This window comes from Nelumbo lutea, chromosome 5 (genome assembly GCF_056320005.1).
Source record: "Nelumbo lutea isolate HS-2025 chromosome 5, American lotus-T2T, whole genome shotgun sequence".
NCBI classification, from domain to species: Eukaryota; Viridiplantae; Streptophyta; class Magnoliopsida; order Proteales; family Nelumbonaceae; genus Nelumbo; species Nelumbo lutea.
Genome location: NC_142688.1, coordinates 15,371,008 through 15,394,367, shown reverse-complemented (window position 1 = coordinate 15,394,367; position 23,360 = coordinate 15,371,008). Strand labels below are relative to the sequence as shown.

Sequence of the window (23,360 nt, the reverse complement as noted above, 5' to 3'; positions counted from 1 at the left end):
AAACATTGATAATTATTAAATTATTAAATACTAACTAAGACAATGTTGATAATAAATAGGGACCTTTCCTAGTTAAAGTAGGTGGGCTCCACTTTGTTAAAACACAGTGCATGGGCTGAAGTGTATGAAGTAGGATGGGGTTGACACCCCCACAGGCACCCCCACATGCATATCTCAGCATGCATTGGGAACATCTCCCATACTTGTCATTAGAAGATGTTCCAAATACACAATTGGGATGTGATGTGGGGCATTGTGTTGCGTTGAAGTGAACTCCTGACAGGTTTTTTTATCCCATCCAATGGGGACCAAATACACCACCCTCTGTGCCACACAATGCCCCACTGTTACGGTTCAAAGCAGGCTTAGCCTTGCCTACGCTTGGCAGGCTTACGTTTGGGACATGCCCGTCATTTTCGCCTGTAAGACTTTTGGGAGAACTGATGTCATATTCAGGTAGACCACCAAAAGCTTAACGTACTCTTTGAGGAGGGGTGATCGACCTCCTTGGCACTCCTAGACCATCATCCCCTTGCGGGGCGGCTCTGGTTAACGGCTAGGATGGCTACCAGGGTTCCTCATGGGCGCACACTAGCTCATGGGGACAGTGTTGGACCGGCACTGCGCTACCGACACTCAAGGGAGGCTTGGCATGCGGGCCTGGCTCAAACATGTCCCTTCACCTCGCCAGCCCCTGCCCAAGCTGATTGAGCTATCCCGTTGCCCCAAGCGCACGGGTGTGTTCCGGCCCAAGCGGTTGCCTATCATCATGGCACACAGGTGCCTGTCATCATCGGCATACAGGAGACCCTACACATCGGTGCCAAGTCACCTCATCGGCGCATGGTCGCCTTCCATGATGGTTGTCCCCCTTTAGCACGTAAGCGGCGCCTCCCATGGACCGGTCTGAGCCAGAAGAGTGCCCCGGCCATTGGACTTGAGGTCATGATCCAGTGCTACTAACGTTGGTGGAGCCATCCCATTGGGCAACTCCTAGCCTCTAAGCGCACAAAGGCTTGTTCTGGCCTGCCTTGGCCAGGACGCCGCACGGGTTTCTTCCGCTGTAGAATTACCCCCGTGACAGTTGGTATCAGAGCAAGTTGGCCAGTTGCAGCCGCAGTTGGTTTTCAGCAGATTAGCCCAGAGCCAGTTGAAGCGGTCATTTTGACAAGCAGCATTTTGTGGGGTGCGGTCCCTAGTCACCTCCACCCAGGATCGAGAATAATTCAGATCAGGCCTGGCAAGAGGCTATTTCATAGTTCGTGTCCCCATTCTAATGACATTAAAACAGCTTCCCTTGCGGTTGAAGACGCTTTGGTTGTTGTCCTCATGCGGTGGCAGACGCGTGAGCCTTGATAGGAATGTGGGTACATTGCCCGAGCAGATTGTTTATCAGGCCTATCAAGAGGCCATTCAATGTTCGCGTTCCCATTCCAATGACCCTAAAACAGCTTCCCTTGTGGGTGCAGACGCATTGGTTGTTGTCCTCATGCGGGGGCAGGCGCGTGGGCCTTGTTAGGAATGTGGTTACGCTAGCCGTTGGAGCATGGCGGCCCTACACCGGCAAAGTATCAGGTGGACATGCTCAGTTTTCAGGTTGAACACTTGCAGCAGCAGAAGCTCATCACAAGGTGAGTGCATGTTCGGCAACTCATGGGTAAAAGTTGCCACACTCGCGTTCGAAGCGGTCAAGTCTCCTTGAGGCAGCAGCAGTGGGGCCCCCTCGGAGTGAAGATGTAGCCCGAGTCGGCGAGGCGAAGCGTAGTTTCGAGGGCCAGGAGAGCATAAGCCATGGCTAGGTTTGAGTAACCTGCACAGGGCGAGGTGAAGTCTGCAGGCCAGCATGGTGAAAGGGTACCCAGGTCATCGCCAACATGAGGAGTAGACCTATCAACGTGTTCGGTAGCATCACTGAAAAGCTACCAAGAAGACGGTTGAGCCTTGAGGTAAGATGATACATGGGGCGGACCTCCGCGAAGCACCACACACATTTCTTCGAGGGCCCTTCTTTCACAATTCAACGGCATAGCCATTGCGCGGTTTGAGTAACCTCGACACTGGGGTGAAGTCCAGGCAGGCCGGCATGGTGAAATGGTTCCGTCCCCATAAATGGACACCAATATAGGCAAGACCCGGGCTAGCCAGACGAGCCCTGGAACTGGCAAGGAAGTGGATGGCGCGGGACCCAGACGCCCATTCACGAGGAAGACCCATTGTCGAGGACGACAATGGATTGAGTGGGGGAGCCTGTTACGGTTCAAAGCAGGCTTAGCCTTGCCTACGCTTGGCAGGCTTACATTAGGGACATGCCCGTCATTTTCGCCTGTAAGACTTTTGAGAGAACTGATGTCATATTCAGGCAGACCACCAAAAGCTTAATGTACTCTTTGAGGAGGGGTGGTCGACCTCCTTGGGTGCCTAACCTTGGCACTCCTAGACCATCATCCCCTTGCGGGGCGGCTCTGGTTAACGGCTAGCATGGCTACCAGGGTTCCTCATGGGCGCACACTAGCTCATGGGGACAGTGTTGGACCGGCACTGCGCTGCCGACACTCAAGGGAGGCTTGGCATGCGGGCCTGGCTCAAACATGTCCCTTCACCTCGCCAACCCCTGCCCAAGCTGATTGAGCTATCCCATTGCCCCTAGCGCATGGGTGTGTTCCGGCCCAAGCGGTTGCCTATCATCATGGCACACAGGTGCCTGTCATCATCGGCATACAGGAGACCCTACACATCGGTGCCAAGTCACCTCATCGGCACATGGTTGCCTTCCATGATGGTTGTCCCCCTTTAGCACGTAAGCGGCGCCTCCCATGGACCGGTCTGAGCCAGAAGAGTGCCCCGGCCATTGGACTTGAGGTCATGATCCAGTGCTACTGACGTTGGTGGAGCCATCCCATCGGGCAACTCCTAGCCTCTAAGCGCACAAAGGCTTGTTCTGGCCTGCCTTGGCCAGGACGCCGCACGGGTTTCTTCCACTGTAGAATTACCCCTGTGACACCACAGCACATCTTCACCTTGTATTGTGAATTTCTCGCAGCACTGATACACATCCCGAATCTCCACCGCTGTTGGGACTGTCTCTGCAATCTTTGCCGCTAGAACCGCTGCTACAACCCTCAGTGTCACTGCAGCTCACCGGAGTCCTTTGCCTATGTTTAGTTCCATTGGTGAACGTTTGGTGGGAAATTTGAACGAGCAGTTCTTGTCTGGTGGGCAATCTGAAACCGAAGCAGCCCTGAACTAGAACGCCATCAACCAAGGCCCCAAGCCATGGCATGCGTCATTCTCATACGCAAGAGTCATGTAGAACACTTGCTTGAAGATGGGGAGGAAGGCTCGAGAACGTTCAGGCAGCCCAGGAAGCTCTACTTGTCCGGGCCAAGGCCAATGCCAATTGTCATACGCAAGAGTCTATTGATGATGAAGAAGAATATATTGAAGCCCTAAAGGCTCTCAATCTCACTCTATCATACTTACAGCCATGGAGACCATTTTTGTTCATTAAATGTAATTTTTAGAGACTAAATAAGTTTCTGGCAGTTGTTGATGTGATTAGTTGGTGTGTATTTGGTTATTTATGGTTTATCCTTTAATCCATTGTGCTTCAATTGGTACAATTTTTGTTGTTAACAGATGAAGATATGCTTCCTAGGACCAACATGGTTAAATTGTTATTAATTTTAGGATAAATTGTTGTAACCTCCCCTAATTTTTTTGATCATTGCTGAAACCTCTCTTAAAGTCTGGTAATTACAATCACCTTCCCTGAACATTCTAACAAGTTGCAACTTGCAAGTGACCCCGTTATTAGGATCCTCTAACAAGAGACACAAAAATGTCCAAAACACCCTTGCAGTTACAATTGAGGCTGATTTTTATAGAAAAAATAATGCAAACTTTGTGAACAACAAAAAAGGGAGTTTAAAGTTGTAATTTTACCTTTGAGCGATTGATATGAAGGGCAAATTTGCAAAATGAATCAATTTGGGAAAAGAAAATGAAAGGGATTTGGATAATGGTTGATATGAAGAGAAAATTTACAAAATGAATCAATTCGGGAAAAGAGATTGGAAGGGTTTAGGGTAGTGATTGATATGAACAGAAAATTTGGAAAATAAACATTTTGGTCAAATTAAAGTAGCTGCATGAGTATTTTGGACATTTTCGTGCTTCTTGCATATATGGGGCTACTTGTAACTGTTTTAGAAAGTTAAGGGGAGGTGATTACAATTACCAAACTTTATGGGAGGTTTCAGCAATGGTCAGAAACTTCATTGAAGGTTTTAGAAATTTACCCTTAATTTTAAAACCATTGAAATGGGACAATTAATCCAAAAGTTACTAATAATAGAAACTAAATTAATATATTTAATAATAATTGGGTATAAGTTAATATCTACCTATACTATCTAAATTAACCTACCATTTATTCCAATTTAATTTCAAATTAATCCAATTATAATTGACTAATTAATTAGTTTAAATTATTAGACACCATTTTTGGGTAAATTGCTAAAAGTCCCTTGAAGTTTGTAACCATTGCTTAAACCTCCCCTTAAGTTTGTTAAATGCAATCACCTCCCTTGGACATTCTTACACAGTTTCAAGTAAACCTCTTTTATTAGAGTTTTCTAATAGGAGGCATGAAAATGTCCAAAATAAACACAGTTACTTTTGACCAACATATTTATTTTCCAAATTTTCAATTCATATCAATCGCTACCTCAAAAACCCTTTCAATTTCTTTTCCAAAAATGATTTGTTTTTAGGGCAAATTTTTTAAACTACCCTTATGGTTTAATTAATTCACTAACTCTATCCTTACTGTTTATATATTGTCTTAGAGTACCCCTAAGTTTTTTGACAATTGTCTAAAACCTCCCTTACCATTACCTTTCTGCCACATGTGACATCATGTGATTGATATATTTCCAAAAATTTCTAAAATACCCTTTTGTCTAAGTCCACTCCATCTCCATCTCAGTCTCTATCACTGATGAAGATCCCAGAACGACTTTTCATCTTGATGTTGGGGTGGATCACCGATTTCATCTTCTGGGGATCGAAGAAGATGATTATGACTTGGAACAACAATGATCCCATTCTTGACATTGATTTCAAGAAAAAGTTCGTCGCTGTTGTTAAGTGCATATGAAGCATGGTTTTGGAGGGTATTTGGATTGTAACAACTTCCCGGTAGGTTGGACTGCCGAACAGTCTGCACCTTCAAAAAAATTGCAATAGGAACAACAAAGCTACCAATCGTGGAACATCATAGTAATGAAGATCAATGGAGGCATTTCTAGCCGTTTCAATCACCAAGCAGACAAAGTTATCTCCCATACTCTGCTCTCCATTAATGACAATCTGCATTTTTTTGGTAACAAAACAAATACTATAGATATTCTTCTATTTTTCCCTTGTGATTTTCAAGTTCAATGTATCAATAGAATACAAATCAAAATTTTGTTTTGGAACAACCAAAACATGTCATTTTACTTCATTAAAACTACCAACAGATCAAAAAAGCTAGGGATTCAATATAAATTTCCTTGGGTACACGAAGCCTGTTGACCTCCAACCAAACTGATAATTAAAAGCTACTGCTTGGTTCTTAACCTCCAAAATGAACTGATTATCAAAAGTTGCTGCTTGGGTTTTTTAATTAGACACGATAGCCTTTGCAATTTCTGAAAGTGCTTAAAATCTTAATTTTTTGATCAACGATAATGTTACTTTGACATTTGAGTAAGTGGTTCCTGAATCTCGCTACCTTGAACCAGTAAGGAGCCAATTTGCTCATTGCTTCCATTACTTTGGGGTCCTCCTCATCTTCATATCAAACGTGTCGACGTGATCAAATAAATAGCTTCTAGTGCTTGGACCCTGAGATCTAGATCATCTAATGGCTCTCGTTCGATTGAACAGGCCCCTAAAGCAGCTCGCCACGACGCGAGCTCCCGGTTCCCCGAGCTACCCCCAAAGGAATATTCTGAGGCAACTTTAGCTCGCAAGCTAAAAAAACCAACTCGCCCGAGCTCCTAAGAAGGCAAGCCATCCCAAAGAAGTCTACTAATGGCACTCCTGAAGTATTCCTAGCTCACTACAAAGTAGCTCGCGAATGGATCGCACGAGCATTCCGCAGGAAACTTCTATCTGACAGGCCGTACCAGTCAGACTGCGCCATATCCCCTACTGACGGCGTAGTCCCTGTCCTTTCGGCAGTCTACACCCACGTCTCTCAGTAAGTGGAGGCGTGCCTGTCACTTTGGAGACGTGTCACTCGCGCAGGTAAGGAGTACGTCCCAACGGCCACCTGCGCAGCCCTGGCAGGTAACGGCTGTGGCAGGGGATCCAGTGGCGGTTATGCCCAATCCCCCAAGGGGCGCCCCTATAAAAGCTCTCAGGGCAGAGGAGAAACTTCTTTTGGAGAAATAGGCCAAAAAATCTCTTGAGTACAGGAGCACTGCGCGACCTACACTCTTAGCCCTCGTTTTTCCTTTCATCTCCCATACACAGTACTAACTTAAGCATCAGAGTATTCCCACCGGGTAAACCCCCGGGAGTCCTTCCTTTCATCTTCTTAGGTCTTGCGCGTTGCCAGCAAGGAGCCAGTCAGCGGTCAGCTAGGAGTGCCCGGATTGCGCTACATCACATGGTAATCTTGAAGAAGAGATTTATATGACTCAACTTGATGGCTTTGTTGAGAACAACAAAAAGGATCTGGTTTGTCAGCTGACCAAATCACTTTACGGTCTAAAACTGGCGCCAAGGTGTTGGTATAAGCGATTTGATTCCTTCATTGTGAGCTTGGGCTTTAGCAAATGCGGAGCAGATCATTGTGCCTACACATACTTTGGTAATGATCACTTCATCATTTTGTTGTTATATGTTGATGACATGCTAGTTGTAGGTACTGATAAAGGAAGTATCTCAACACTGAAAGCTTGTTTAGCTAGGGAGTTTGACATGAAGGATCTGGGGGCGGTTAATCAGATTCTTGGGATGACGGAATATAGGGACAAAAAGAACAGGAAAGTTTGGATAACTCAAAAGAATTATGTTCAAAGGGTCTTGCGGCGCTTCAACATGCAAGATTCCAAACCAGCCAGTATCCCATTTTCTGTTAGTTGCAAGTTGTCTTCGGAACAATCACCTAGCATTGAAGCTGAGAAGACAGAAATGTCCCACTCATCAGTAGTGAGGAGCCTTATGTTTACCATGGTGTGCACCAGACCAGATATTGCATAAGCAGTGGGAGCAGTCAATAAATTTATGGCAAATCCAGGAAGAGATCATTGGACTGCGGTGAAGAGAGTCCTTCGGTATTTGAAGGGTACTTCTGAAATCTCTATTTGTTATAGTGGCCAAAGCTTAAAACTAGTTGGTTATGTGGATGCAGACTATGCATGAGATCGCGATAATAGAAAATCAACTATTGATTATGTGTTTTCTTTAGCTAATGGTGTAGTGAGCTAGGCATCAAAATTGCAATCTGTAGTAGCCTTATCTACAACAGAAGCAGAATATATGTCAGCTACATAAGCATGCAAAGAAAGTATTTGGCTAAAGAGGTTGCTTGAAGAATTCCACATCAAGAAAGAAGTGGTGACTATTCATTGTGGCAGTCAAAGCACATTACACTTAGCAAGAAATCTTGTCTTTCATGCACGGACTAAACACATTGATGTACAGTACCACTTTGTTCGTGAGGTAGTTGAAGATGGGCAGATCTCGTTACAGAAGATCCACAGTAACAACAACGTTGCTAATATATTGACAAAGCCGGTGATGAGAGAGAAGTTCATCTAGTGCAGAACTTCTCTAGGACTTGAAGCCACATAGCAAGAGATGATTGGCAGCTATTCTCGAGCAAGTTTTTTCACTATGAAAATTGTCTTCAAGTGGGAGAATGTTGAAAAGTAAAAAAAGGGTGGGCCAGTCGGTGGCTCACTGAGCTAAGCCCGCCATATTGAACGGTGGCACACCATTTTTGTTGCTTACTTAACGTTGAAGAATTTTTTTAAAAACCCCATTATACCCCTCAGCTCAAGTATAAATAAGGGTCCCTCCTATGTTAGTTCAAAACATACTCCATTTCATTTCAGTGTATAGTGTATGCAGTGTGTTGAGAGGAGTATTGTGTTTGGGTGTATTGAGTGTCGGGTACGGGTTTGATTTTGGTGATATCATCTTTGTATTTTATCCTGTTTATAGTAAGAAGGAAGCTCTGAGCTGCTGCATGTGGACGTAGGCATTTTGGCCAAACCACGTACTGGTGTTCTCTCTTTCTTTTTCTTTCTCTATTACTATCTGCTTTTTATTTTCTTTCTGTGCCCGTAGAGATTACATTATTTCCGCGCTATGCAATTCCTACACAATTGGAGAAAATATGGGCAAAAACAGGTAAAAGGAAGCGTGAATCCATGTGGCTATTGTAAGTGCTGTTCGTGTATAATGAGGTGGGAAGATGAACAGTTTTTTTTTTTTTCAATTATCCGAATAGTTATTCTAAAGGTAATATGAGGATTAAAAGATATTATAACGACGGATTTCAAGAGAGCTAATGAAAGGAGCTCTTTATCTCACGATCAAATTATAAGAGGTTTTTATCGCAAAACAAAATACGGAAGAGTCTTTATCGCAAAACAAAATTCAGGGGTCTTTGTCACAAACCCGATAGTACAGGGTTCTATCAACCGTCAACGAAGGATTAATAGAGCCAATAAAAATGGATATCTTCTCAGACTCAGGTTCCACTGTGCGTCCGTAAGTTTCTCGTATCATATACACAATACACTGTTACTCAACGATATTCAGGGAAGTTTCACCACTAATCACTTATATTCTCTATGCTCCTGTTCTGCCAGCAACCTTCTTGTAAATGGAGTTCCATCTTCCCTCAAATTCAAATTCTCATCCGTTCGACCCTCCCTTTCAATCCCTCTCACAGTTACTCTTCCCGCCTGTCTTTTCAAGTATTCATTAGGCCGGTCTCCACTCAAGAGATATACGAATGCAATATCCAAATCGGCTCTCTCTCTCGTTCCGGCAAAATTGAAGCTGCACGAGAACTCTTTGATAAAATGCCTGAGAGAGATGTTGTTTCCTGGAATGCTATCATTACGGGTTACTGGCAGAACGGTTTATTCGAGGAATCAAAGAGATTATTTCAGCTGATGCCAAAGAGGAATATGGTCTCATGGAATTCGATGATTGCAGGCTGTGTGGAGAACGAGAGCATTGATGAGGCATTCTACTACTTTCAGAATATGACCGAGAGAAATACTGCCTCATGGAATGCGATGATATCTGGTCTTGGTAAATACGGTCATATCGAAGAAGCTACAAGGCTTTTTGAAAAAATGCCTCGTAGGAATGTGATTTCTTATACTGCGATGATTGATGGGTATGCACAGAATGGGGAGATTGAGCGAGCTCGGGCTCTGTTTAATCGCATGCCTCGTAAAAATTCTGTTTCTTGGACGGTAATGATCAGCGGTTATGTAGAGAATGGAAAATTTGCTGAAGCGAGGGAACTCTTTGATCTGATGCCTGAAAAGAATGTTGTAGTAATAACTGCTATGATCACGGGTTACTGCAAGGAAGGGAATACGGAAGGTGCAAGAAGCCTATTCAATGAACTTCATCATAGGGACCTTGTCTCTTGGAATGCCATGATAGCAGGTATGCACAAATGAATTGACCTATCTACAACATGAATGCATATTGAGTGCTTGTTTGTGGGGATAATAAGCTAATGACCTAATGTCATACTAGCAACCATGGTAGGCTAGGGAATTTATATTCATTTTTCTTTCACGTAGGATATCTTAAGGAAAACAAAAACACTTATATCATTGGATGAATTTTAATAATCTGTAGATATGTTCTTTTGCAAAATTTCTTCTTAATGTTTACTATAGATGCCGTTATTGTGGTTATGTTAATCCAATTGGGTTGATTCTGCTGTTTGGATGTTGTCAATGCATATGCAGCACCATGACTCTTAGGCAAAAGACTGTATTTATTTCAAGCAGGCCAAGTTATTTTGGAGCTCAGGAAAGAACTACCTAATTTGTTAGTTTATTCAGGTTTACGTTTCATGAAACAAATTTGTATGCCTTCATAGCTGATAAAAAAAAGTTCCTTCACTTTTCACAGGCTATGCACAAAATGGTAATGGTGAGGAAGCACTCAAGTTACTTTATACAATGCTTAAAATGGGTGTAAGAGTAGATCATTCAACCCTTGTTTCAGTTCTTACTGCATGCTCAAGTCTTGCATCATTAAAAGAAGGGAAAGAAATCCATCTTCTTGTTGTAAGAAGTGGGTTCGAGTCAAACATCTCTGTATGTAATGCTTTAATAACTATGTATAGCAAATGTGGCAGCATATGTGATTCGGAGTTGGCTTTTGGACAAATAAGTAGCCCGGACCTTGTTTCCTGGAACACCATTATAGCTGGGTATGCACAGCATGGCCACTATGAGAAAGCTTTAGGTTTGATCAGCGAGATGGAATTGATTGGCTTTAAGCCAGATGGCATAACATTCCTTAGTATCTTATCTGCATGTGCCCACGCAGGAAAGGTGAAAGAGAGCACATATTGGTTTCATTCAATGGTGAGCCATTATGGAATCACACCAAGAGCTGAGCACTATGCATGTCTGGTTGATATGTTGAGTCGAGCAGGACAGTTGGAGAAGGCCTATGAGGTTATCCAACAAATGCCATTTGAACCTGATTCTGGAGTTTGGGGTGCACTTCTTTCCGCTTGTCGGGTTTATTTAAATGTGGAACTTGGAGAGTTAGCAGCTGAGAAGCTTGTGGAGTTGGAGCCTCTGAATCCTTGTGCTTATGTAATGTTGTCAAATATATATGCAGCCACTGGCATGTGGAGGGATGTTACTAGAGTAAGAAGTTTGATGAAAGAGCAAGGAGTTAAGAAGCAACCGGGATATAGTTGGACCGAGATTGCAAATAAGGTGCATTTGTTTTTGGGTGGGGACATATCTCATCCAGAGATTGATAAGATCCATTTGGAACTCAAAAGGATTGGTTTGCAAATGAGGATGATGGATGATTTTCAAGATATTGTAGCGTAAATTTATGTCTTACAGATGCAGTTATCTCAAACTTCTATCTGTTTTTGTTAAATCTCTTTGTTTGTACCAACCACTGCCCCAAGATATAGGTGCTTCTTGGAGTGATACATCATAAATGAAGATGAATAGTATATTTGAAAATAGAACTGATTGGTCTAGAGATGAAATGGCTAATGGTTTTGGAGGTGTGATGTTGTGATCTTGTAGATGTAAGATATCTCAGATGACAATCTCCGAGTTAACCCCCTGTTTGTCTGCTATATTACGGCTGGTGAAGATTTCTGTGGACTGAAACATAGAAGAAACTTGGCAGTGGAAGAAATGCCAAAGCATTGAATGACTTGGAAGGCCTTAAGTGTGAAACAGGATGAGTGTAGGGCGAACTATCTGACCAGGTTCTCTTGGAAGGTGGAGCTTTAAGGCTAGACAAACAACGGGCAGACTTTGTTGGGACACTGACTGCTGGTTCTTTAAATACTGGTCAACATGGAAGTTTGGAACAAGTCATCCAGGGCGAATCTTGAGAAAGCTAAGAGAGCCTTGTTACGTAAAAGGAATTGCTGATGTTGACAAAGATGAACTTCACAATTTATTTTTAACAGACAATTGAAAACACCGTCCAAAAGAGGTTTGGTTTAGATTCTTCAGATAGATTGCCAACCAAAAAGACCACAGGATATATTTCTTGTTCGTGGCCAGAAAAGAATATGGATGATTATCAAACGATAGTTAATACTGTGTCCAAGTGTGATGACTCTACTGGATGTTTTACATACAAATCCATTATTCTCGATAATTTACAAATATATAATGAGAAGTTAGTGGGTGTATTATTTATATTTAGTCTATTTATTTAAGAAAGCAGCCTTGAACTGTAAACTTCATCTATTGGCTAAAATTTGGAATGATAGAATAAAAATGAGGATTTCAGAAAGGGAATGAAAAGAGTAATTTGAAAGGGACTGTGAACCAATGCTGTCCCTTGGTTGGATTTGAAATCATGATACTTGTTTGTTGCTGAGGCTCAGTTTGGAGGGAGTACAATTACTAACATGTAGAGTGCAAAACTTTGTATTTTGTATGTTTTTGCACTGTACATATTTATATTTATACTCTTTCCAAACTGTTAAGGTTGCTTTTGGTTGCAGTACAAATTTCATTTGCATTGGTGTAAAGCCATGGGAGTGCATAAATTTTGATTTACTTTGTATTACAAATGAATAGCATTTGCCTTGAAGCATGTCTAAGCTGAAATCTTGCAACTTGATTAATTTTTTATCTAAGTGATTTGTCCATTCAAAATGCATATCATGCCGATATGCTAAATAATTTAGAGTATTAGATGTAACTTTAGTATTTAAACAACTCCCAAAGGTCTTAAATACTCATGGCCTCGATGGTATTCATTGAAACTTAATAAAAGTACCTGTGCGGCTGTGCCCAAGGTTAGATACACATTTTTTTCATATTCAGAGTTATCAACCATCTAAAGTCCCCTTTTTTTCACTTTGGTAATTCAAAGTTCAAACATAGATATATTAGAATGGATATTATTTTTAAAAATATTAATAGGACCCTGAAAACTGATATGTATTTAGTGTATCAGTGACCTGAATCTCAGTATTTGGTATATCAGTGATATGATACGATACTTATTGATACTTTCAATCTTGATATGCACAAGTTGACTATTGACTAAATCTCGTTAGGCACAACGAGTCTAAATGATGAGAAGAACCCTTCATAGGTAGCACAACACAAATTCATCCTCTATTTGATTAAGACTAGGACGTAAATGGATAAGATCGGATCAGATCCAGGTACATCTAAAATGACAAAAAAAACTTATTTTTAAATTTTACAATATATAAAAATGTATATAAATATAGAATATTAAATTTAATCAATTATAAACTTTATACAATTATATAGGACATCGCTATATCTATACATAATTACATACATATAAAACAATAACTTTTGAGCTCAGATTTTAATAGGATCAGATGGAAAAAATTGCATCAAATTATAACATCCAAATCTGGGATAATCCAAATTGAAGTTGGTTTGAGCATGGAACTGAGTCCATTGACAGGACCATTTATCATTAAAGCTCAGTTTGGAAAGAGTACAAATACATATATGTACAGTACAGACTGGATCTGTTCATGAGCTAGGCCCTTTTGCCAAAATTTGAATGGGCCCAGTTAAAACCCAAGCCCAATATAGTGTAAAGTGAGGCCCAAAGCCCGGCCCATGAACAGGTTCAGTACAAATATATACAAAATACATGTTTTGCACTCCATATATTTGTATTTGTATTCCTTCCAAACTGAATCTAGGTAAGGGGTTCAAAAAATCAATGCATATCAGGTATATCCTATCGTATCTTCTGGGTCTCGACGCCTGTTTACAGGTGTTTTGGGACCCACTATTTTTTAATGATAAATATGGATATTAAACTACCCAAAACCTAAAATTTGAAAAAAATAAAAAATATATATTTCCGCATGGTTCACAGTGCGTAACGATACTTTTAACCATGCCTATATTGTTGGAATGGTTCACATTTCCCTATCCCTGCAACTAGGGCACAGGACGTAGGTCGAACAACCTTTGTATCAGAAATTAGAAATTTCTGTGCTAATTACTAAAAATGCCTTCGATCTGGTAAGGAGCAATCCATCCTTTTATACCGAGGGAGGTAATAAGAACATTGACGGCTTGGAAGCTACAGTAATCATTTCTGCATCAATATGTCGCACGAAAGAATTGTTTTCATTCAGTTTTTTCCCTCTCTATTCACTGCCTCGGTACTGTTATTCAACTGTCAAAAGATGAAATAATGTTGAAACAAAAGTGATGATTGGCGGCTTAGTGCCAACTCTGCTTGTGAAAGACATCTCATGTATTTAGGTAGAGGCCGAAATTACTGCAACAGCAGACAAGCCGAATTGTTTTTTATTAACTCAAATTGTTCGACATAGAAATTCCTGATATTACTCCTCTCTTACTTCAAGAGGCGCATCTCCTCGCCTAGCAACATGGGAATAAAGACATGAATCCCATAACAATTGGCTTTTCAAATGGGAAACCTCTACAAAGGGCCCGGAAAGGTTCCATTCTCCCTCTGCTCGTTCCATCTGTCTATCTGTCTCAATAAATAATACGACGTGGTTATCTTCAAGAGGTAAATATACATCCATAAATAACAACCAAAGCAACAGTTACCCAGGAAAAGAAAAAGTTTGTTTATCTAGGACTTGGCTAATTACTTCCAGCCTGAATTTGAAATTTATGAGTTTGTTTTGATTGGCATTTTATGGGGGCATTCGTTTTTTCGGTTTTGAGAGGGGAGAAAATAAATCCCTTCTTTTTTTCAGATTTATGTGAGGACTAGGGAATTTTTACTTGCCCGGATATCCATCTCCCAGGTGGGTAAATAACTTTTCCACCTGGGGGAAAGTTGCCAATTGGATGGGATAAAAATGCCCCTTTTAATAATGAATTTTTATGGCTAAAATGGTCACTGGTTTATTTACCTGTGAAATAAAAGAACATGAGAAATAACTTACTGAAAAGTAAACAGAGCCTAAATGACTTTTAATCATAAAATTTTTGTTGTCCATGGTCTAGGCATATTTAGGACAATTACCTGGAAAGTGGTAATGTGGTCATTACTTACATTAGCCTTATTCTCCTAATTAGTATGCATAAGCTCTTTCAAGAGCTTCTTAAGTGTGGATTATCCTTTGATTTCAGAAAAGCTACAACAATTGCTGTCATTTGTTAGTTGTCTGAAACAATTGTGCATGGGAAATATGTTTCTAGATATCTTCATATATATATATATATATATATATGTTTGTTAGTGCATTCTAATAAAGCTTAGTTATTACAACAAAAAGGTATAATCCAACTGGTTTACTCCAAAATACTGCATCTGGCCATGTATTTTAGATACTCAACTTTCTATAAATATTATGAAGGCAAGGGACTGGCACTCTACGATGTCCAGATAAGTGCACCAACATGGACCTGATATGGGAAATGAGGAGGGCATCACTCTCTATTTCCGAAGACCCAGGACATGGATACACATATTGGCATCCTATTTAATATGCTTTTCTACCTAGTATTTTTAAGTAAAGTGTCACTTCTCAATACTTGCATCTAATTCAAATTAATTAAAGTACAAAGGTTCAAAGCTTTTTTAAAAATTTGTTAAGACAGGCCACTTTACATATTTTAAAAAGTTTTAATGCTAAAGTATATTCTAGAAATGCTCGCGCAAGAGGTACAACCATATGGCTATAGAAATTACAATGTTGCATAATATTGCATGTATGGTTAACATAGAGAAACATCAGAAGCATCACTAGCAGCCTGATGAAATCATAGAAGTTCTTACCCATTCACCAGGGCAAAGGGAACGATAATATTTTGCAAACTTATCGCACTCTGGAGCACCTTCCCCTTTTGCAGCAGTACACCTAAATAGAGTGTCTTCCGTTGTAATAAAACTCAAGATTACTCAAGAAAAAGGTTTTCTGACGTAATATCTAGCTTATGGATGAGGAAGCTGTAACATAAGCAATAATGAGAAATCATGACATTGTAACTTGTTTTGCTCACCTGTGATATTCAATATACCGGGTGAAGCAGTGTCTTGTTTGATTAGTGGTTGGAAAACGGAAATCTGCTGGAGCCGTCTCAAGCTGGAAACAAGCCATAGCATGAGAAGAGGTGGAATTATATCCATATAAAAAATGGAAATAAATCCGTGCACGAGAATCTTGCACTTGCAAAAGAAGTACTGAAACTGACTACCTTTATTTCTGGTGTCTGTTCAACTTCTGGATCACCAGACTCTTCCTGATTGGCAGTTTCATTGCTTTCTTTGGCCGAAGCTGTTTCCTTAATTATATCAGCAACAGCTTCCATGACAGCAGTACCTGTTAGCTTTTCATCCTCAGTTGCTTCAACAGGGATTTGACTCTGATTTGATTGTTCCACCTTCTCTTGCAGCATATATTGCTGAATACGAAAGCAATCCAATTAGGTAGGCAATTGGCATTCTCACCATAACCAGCTGGATATTAGAAATAAAATCCAGTATTAACAGCCTTACACCTACATAACAGGGGTATTTAGGCCTTGATATTTATGTTTCATATTAAGTTAAGAGTCTATCTTGTCCTAGGTGCCCCATGCTTAATGAGGGGTATAAGAGTCATTGCAATATATTTAGAAATTTACATGAATAAGCTGACTGGGACAGAATAAATTAACTTTTTCCCAATTGGCCTTCTAAATTCTCTCCCAATTCTCTTCTTCTGTCTCTTATTTATCTTATTCTTTTCTTTCTTTTCTGCTTTGCTTTCTGAAAGTTGAGTATGATATCATCCAGAATCCCTCCAAAAGTTCTAGACCATGATAATATTCAGGACGAATATATGATATTATGATCCTTGCATTTTAAAATATGATGGATTAGAAACAATCCTAATTGTGCACGTTAATATCACCTTCTGATGGATACAATCAGAAACACGCACAAGAAACATGGACAACCTCCTGAAGAAAAGCAACTTGGACCTAATCATGAATACTGAAATACCAATTTATAGATACAGAAACTCAGTGAGCTAGCATTTTAGAAAGCAGGGAGGGTTTGGAATATGGAACCACAGGAAAAAGGCAGGGTTAAATAAGGATCATGTGATTTTCTCATACTTAGGAATCAAAACCATTGATACATCTCATATTAATATTAAAAAGGGTTCGACTATGATGCCTATACTGGAAAAACTTAGAACCAATCAACCAGCATCATTAAGGTTGTAACCAATCAGGTAGTTTTTCATCAAAATTCATGGGGGTTGTGATTGGTCAAAGCCTTTCTGAGATCATGACTTTCCGACATAATAGATTTTTCCTATTAAAAAATACCATAAGCAAATCAAATCCACCAAGGTTGTGGTATTCACATAATGAATAACTTTGAATGGTTATTAAAAGTTTAGTAATGCATTCTGGGACATACGAAATTGTCAACTTTTGACTGTTTATAAACTCTCTACTCCTTATCAAGAAGGCACCAGTGAGCTGATTAAGACGTATTAAAGAAGTATGGACTTTGGCTTGTTGCCTATGCAAAAACTTGGCCAACACCACCGGAAAACTGAATGAATCAGATTGTTGACTGAATTTACCATGTCTTATGCAATACGATATTAGCAGAAAATGCCCAGGTTTTAGGCCGAAGGTAAGGGCCAATTTGTGATGAAATCATAATTTATAAACACAAACATATCGGAATGGACAACTGTAGAGTGTAGCCTAAGCATTTCTAAGAATTAACAAGACAATACAATTCTCAGTCAACTGGTCCTTATCTGTTCTTCTTGAAAGAAGAACAGCCAATTTCTGCCTACAGTTACAAGATTAAACCAAAGAGCAGTGCTTAATTTAATTGAGCCCTATAAAATCTGCTAATCAAGTTTTTAACGAAAAGTTTCCTTGTACATCAAAGTTTCTTTTGGACTGAATAGTGCTAAAGTGATGGATAAATGTTGCAACACTAATAAAGTGCATAAATCAAGTGCGAAAGTTAAAGTATCCAGCCCACCGAAAGAAGAAAACTTATTTTCTACATTCTGAAGTTGCTTTCCAAATCTGAACATGCGGATCACTAGTAACTTGCAGAAAAGAAAATGGCTTGATTTTATGATTGTTATAGTAAAATCTACATGCAGATACGGTGCAACCTTCATGAAGTCGAAGACAAATTAGTTGTTTTATGAAATATAATGTTTGTCCAGTTTGTATGTCTCACTTTCTATATATCAAACTAGATATTGCAGGCCCAGCAGAGTTAACATGAAAGAAGCTCCTGAAACTAAATACATTGAACCTGAAATTATAAAAGAAACAGATCAAGCTAAGTACATTGCATAAAACTAACCAAGCTGTTAAAACAACATTCGCTAACATTATCAAATATAGAAATTATAACAAAATATGATAGAAAAAACAAGAAAAAAAATGAAACAAATGTTATCCATCTCGCTCAAATTTTCAACAGGACAAAGAATTTCCTGAATGATGCCTCTACTCAATCGATATTTCCACATCCGACTAGAATCACAACTCAATTCATAAAAATCGAATCTAAAGGAGCAAAAATCGGAAGAACCGACAGTTAAATAAAAAAAAAAAGATCAGAAGCACGCGAATTGCAATGTCAGAGATGGAAACCAAGCTCAGATCTATCACAATATATCTAGACCTAACATGGAATTATGAAATTCAGAATTAACATCACTACAAAATGTAGAGAATGGTTCAAATCAGTACCACAGCTAGGCTTGAGGTATTTTCGCTTTGAACTTCCGCCATTGGATACGAGAAGATCCTTTCCTTCGTCGTTTGCAATTTGCATACGGAGCAGCGATTTTTCCAGAAAGAGAGTAATTGCTTTTTATGCTAGGTTTGTTTGGTAGTGATAACTGATAAGAGACTGCGGAGCAGCAGAGGTTAGAGAGAGAGAGAGAGAGGCGCACTATTAATTAGCCACGTTTCAATTTTCTTTGGAGTCCGGGAACAGGGAACTGGGAGGGTACAGAATAAAGTATTGGTTGAATTTGATATAAATAATAAATAAATAAAATATTTGTTTGGTAGATAAAAAAATAAATAAAATATTGGCCCATTCCATTTCCAACTATAAAAATGTTGGAGAATAAGGAATAAAAGAAGAAAAATAAAAAGAAAAGGTAAGAAGAGTTCACAAATAAAAAATGCCACAGGCTTCTAAGTTCTATATGCCAGATTTAGGTCTGAAGCCCATTTTCAATGTTGAGTGACTTTGGATCGGAGGATTGGGCTGAAACTGGAACCTGGCCTGCTCAAACGCAAATAGGCCCAGCCAGGCGCCAGCCACAGCCAGATCCTAGACGACGAGCATTACAGCATCACGAACCATAGAGTTAATACGGTGCAGGCATGGGCGAGGGGTTCAGTTTTACGAGTTACAGGTTTGGATTGGACCCGTTCAAATCAAAATCAATTTGGATGGATTGAAAGGACCAACAAGATATATTGGACTCTAGACTTAATGGTTGAAAGTATTTATTGTATTGGATTGGACCTGGTACATTCATAATGAATTTATATTGGATTGGATTGAATGAAGTCAATATCTAATCCATTAATAGAAGATAAAAATATAGGTATCAATGGACTAAGTTTAAATTAGAATTAATCAAAATTAAAACAAATTTGATAAAATTGAAGGGTCCAGACATTAAATTGGACCAATCCAAAATATCTGATCAATTTGTAATGAACTCACATTAGACTGGATGGGATTGTCCAGTCCAAAAAAAGGTAGCATATTCGGGTAAATTACAAGGATACGGTTTCTTGCATAGGCAATCTCCACATGTGGAGGGATTACGAGTAAATTATTGGAACCTCTAGTCTCTGGATTGAACATGTAATCCCCCATGTCATCCTTTACTACTGGATTATTCTCTGCATGATATTAATTTTCCGAAGTTTCCCACATTTGAATTTAAAACTGCACCCACATGAAAGGTCTGGCGACCTGAAAAACGAGACATTGCCATTGAGTATTGAGAAGTCCAAGCCCTGGCTGGGGTTTGTTTAGAGTGCGAATGGCGTTTTGAGAGAATGAACTGGATCATCTACCGCGAGGTGTTATTGCTAATCATAGAACCGGATCAGATTGGACGGTTGGATTGGAAAAATTGGGAATTGGTTATCGGTTTTGTTTTATCTCAAAATTATTTTTTGGCAAAAAACCGTTAATTTGATCAGTAAACCAGGTGGTCAAATCATTTAAACTGTTTGTACCATTTAACAGTTTCTGGCCATTCTTTTTAGTTTTTTATCAGAACGGATCATCCATTTAATTCGTACAATCAGACTGTTTGACCCAGAAACTAGACACCTGAAGATTCATTATCCAGTTCTATTTTAGAAACCTTATTACTAATCGTATTAACTCAACTACAGGAAAATGGCAATCCAAGCAGAAGCTATAGTATTAGGCAAGGTCTCCTTTTGTCACAGAAAGTCAAAGTCTCAGAATTCATTCCCGAAGAAATCTGAGATTGCAGTGTTTGTTTCTTTCTTTTATATAATTTGCTCATCTCTTAGATAAGAAAAGTTTGCAGGAGCTTTTTATTTTGAGACTGGCTAGCTTCGTGACTCAGATGGTTTTTATTTTAATGAATATCTTTGTTTGATTAGGAAAAAAAAACAAAAAACTCAAACTGGGTTAACCAATGAGTTGGATTCGATTAGTTTTGGAACACAGAAAAGATTATATATTTTGAGATATCTGGACATTGGGGATTTACAAAACCAAGACTTCCAAATCTCAAAGGCTTCCATGATGACATTGTGGATTTGTCGCATATCTCCAAATTCTTCGCTTCTTCTAAAATATGCTTCGCTAATATATTTCCAAAGAAAATCTATGATGCAGAAAATATATGATATGAAAAGGGTTTTGACCAATTTTTCAAAATCGGATTAGACTGGAAAAACTGGGAATTGGTCATTTGACTGATTCCATTTTCTTCTAAAACCGTTTTTCTTTCAAAACCATTGATTTTGGTCAGTAAACCGTCGAATCAGCCGGTTAATCGTTTGAACAGTTTTAACCATTTTCTAATTTTTATTTACTTTTGTTAGAACGGCCGACCATTCAGATCGAACGATCAGACTATTCGAACCGGTAACCAAACCCCTGACCGGTTCGTTTTTAAAAACCATGCTTCAAATAAAATGTAGAATGGGTCTTCTCACTTCTTCGCCATTAGATTTGAGGGAATCAGGGAATCAATAGTTGAAACTGTCGATCATGAACTTAATTAGTTTAAGGGTTCGAGCTTTTGATGAAGTCTACTGTCGACCACGACCAACTTGATTCGGAACCTACCGGATCATCTAACATTGAGAAGAAAAACTTGACAACTGGGACGATTTCTATGGGCTTCAATGACTGATGGCAAATGAACAGTGGTAGAGATGAGCAGATGTCGAGCTCCCAATTTAGGGGAGAGCTAGTTCTTAACATAGAAAACCCAACGGCGGGAGCAAAACTCCGATGATGAAAAAGTTGAATGCCAGGCTATTTCAGCTTTGCTTCGGTCAAGCTTGAATAGGAGTACGAGTCATGGCGTCTTATAGATTAATCTGGGCAACAATAAAGAAGAAAAATAGAGCATGGTGGACTGGGTTTAGTCTTATAGCAAAGAGGAGAGAGAGATGGGAGGTCATGGGGACTAGTGCTCTGATCGGTTGGGAGGTATTTGTCTATTGCAGTGCTAATGAACAAGGGAAATAATAGGAGGAGGAGGGGGGAGAGAGAGAGGGAGAGTTAATTAGTTAGTTAATTCTGGTTCATTGGTTCGAAGCGGCAATGGAGGGGGGAGAGGAATTAAGGAGAGAGAAAAAGAATGAAAGGAACATTTTTCTTTTTTTAATTTTTTGAATTTAAAAAAAATATATGAAAATATAATGCGGTAAACACGCTATTTAGTTTTGTCGCACACATGAGATGGGGTGCCATGCAAACTAGTAACGTGTTTCAATCTCATTGGGATGGGGTAAGGTTATGTAGCAGAAGATACTCACGTGGAGTTTGGGCCTGTGTGGTTAGGACGAGCCTTTTGTGATATAAAGATCATGTGTTGGCTAGTTGAATGGCTCCACCAAGATTAGTAGCACTGGATCATGACCTCAATGCATGTGGTTGAGGTTTTCGTATGGTTTTTGTAGCACTTTGAGTTTGCAATCTAACAAATTTTTTACTTGATTTTTAAATATGATAAATGTTAAAGATACATCACTTTTTGGAACAAGAGGAAAGATCCATGTAAATTTGCTAAATGAATCAATAAAGCTGATATAATAATCAAAGTCAAATCGAGATACTACAGGGGCTAGTCCCCCAGAGATCTGAGTATACAAGTTCTAGTGGTGCAACAGCTTGAAATGAACTAGGAAAGAATGACAAGCGATGACTTTTGCCTAATTGACAAGCATAACAGAATAAATCTTTATTAAGAGAGATAGGAAGATTATTGACACAAACTACTTGCTTCAATGTTCTTGTAGCAGTGTGTCCTAATTTCTGATGCCACATATTCAGACCACACGTTCTCCAAGATAGGCAAATGGGTCAATGTTTGTGTCGGTACATACCATGATCAATGATTCCTTCCAGTAGAGTTTGCTTCAACTTCTGATCCTTCGCATAGAATTTAGATGGATGAAATTCAAAGAATACGTCATTGTCATTAGAAAATTGAGCAAAAGATAAAAGATTTTTTGTGACATATAGAACATACAATGTATCTTTGAGAAGTAATGGCTTATTAGAGCAAGGAATAGTTGAGGCACCAATGTGATTAATTTTCAAACTTGAGCCATTTCCAATTTTCAGTTGATATGAATCTGGTAATGGTTCCCCTGTTGCAGAGAGGGAATCAGCAATATTCTTGATTTTCAGCAAATAGTCTCCTATAGAGTGTGAGCCTTTCTTTAATTCATTTAAATCTAACCTCAGATGTATGATTCTTGCCTTGGATTTAGGAGCATAGATGGTTTCAAGAGAAGAGACCATACTTGATGAGATGTAGTACAACCCACTACATGAGACAGAACATGTTCTTATTAGAGAAGAAGTATCCAACTTACCAGAAGTTGGTCTTGGATTCTCCAAGCTTTGTATGCAAGGTTCTCAGTTTGATTGTTAGTGTTGGTTGAGGTTGAGCCTATGATGTATCGAGGTGGGAACTTGAGACTGCCATCAACATAAGGCATTAGTTGATGACCGTCCAACACAGGCAGCATTTGCAGACACCACAGGAGATAGTTATGGCGGTCTAGTTTGATGGAGATAAGTTGGGGTGACATTGGAGCACAAATTTACTGGTTCAGGTATTGATGGTGTTGTGGTTTGGGTGAGGGTTTGATTCGAGTTTGAGGTTGTCATGGTGATCAGGGAGGAGGAGGAGAGTTCGAGTCTTTCAAGGCTCTGATAGCATGAAACAGTTTGAGAGAAATGGTGATAAATACAAAGAAAATAAGAGATAAATGCAGAGAGAAAAAAGTGATAAATACAATAGTGGGTGAGAGTGTTTGAGTTTACTCTTGCTGGTTCATGGGAGGTGACGCTTACATGCCAGAGGGAACCTATGCCAATGATGA

At 39.6% G+C, this 23,360-nt stretch overlaps 2 protein-coding genes and 1 long non-coding RNA gene across 4 annotated transcripts; 1 reads left to right on the top strand and 2 right to left on the bottom strand.

Annotated features, from left to right (window-relative positions):
- The first annotated feature begins 8,233 nt into the window (after window positions 1-8,233).
- Window positions 8,234-12,045, top strand: LOC148850563 (pentatricopeptide repeat-containing protein At2g13600-like). The gene is made up of 2 exons (XM_088944139.1): window positions 8,234-9,690; window positions 10,168-12,045. Exons 1-2 carry the CDS (start codon window positions 8,856-8,858, stop codon window positions 11,109-11,111), a joined length of 1,779 nt encoding a protein of 592 aa, XP_088800265.1. The 5' UTR covers window positions 8,234-8,855; the 3' UTR covers window positions 11,112-12,045.
- A 1,995-nt stretch (window positions 12,046-14,040) lies between these two features.
- LOC148850562 (cytochrome c oxidase subunit 6b-3-like) lies at window positions 14,041-18,580 on the bottom strand. Of its 2 annotated transcripts, XM_088944137.1 has the most exons (6): window positions 18,471-18,580; window positions 17,950-18,027; window positions 15,942-16,148; window positions 15,747-15,829; window positions 15,523-15,604; window positions 14,041-14,262 (listed from the first exon to the last, which is right to left on the bottom strand). In XM_088944137.1, exons 3-6 carry the CDS (start codon window positions 16,140-16,142, stop codon window positions 14,209-14,211), a joined length of 420 nt encoding a protein of 139 aa, XP_088800263.1. In that variant the 5' UTR covers window positions 16,143-16,148; window positions 17,950-18,027; window positions 18,471-18,580; the 3' UTR covers window positions 14,041-14,208. The 2 variants fall into 2 exon arrangements, with proteins under 2 accessions (XP_088800263.1, XP_088800262.1); XM_088944136.1 differs by lacking the exon at window positions 17,950-18,027.
- A 3,448-nt stretch (window positions 18,581-22,028) lies between these two features.
- On the bottom strand, window positions 22,029-23,213 carry LOC148850561 (uncharacterized). The gene is made up of 2 exons (XR_016099582.1): window positions 22,848-23,213; window positions 22,029-22,619 (listed from the first exon to the last, which is right to left on the bottom strand). It is a non-coding gene; the product is annotated as an uncharacterized LOC148850561 (long non-coding RNA).
- Window positions 23,214-23,360: the final 147 nt, after the last annotated feature.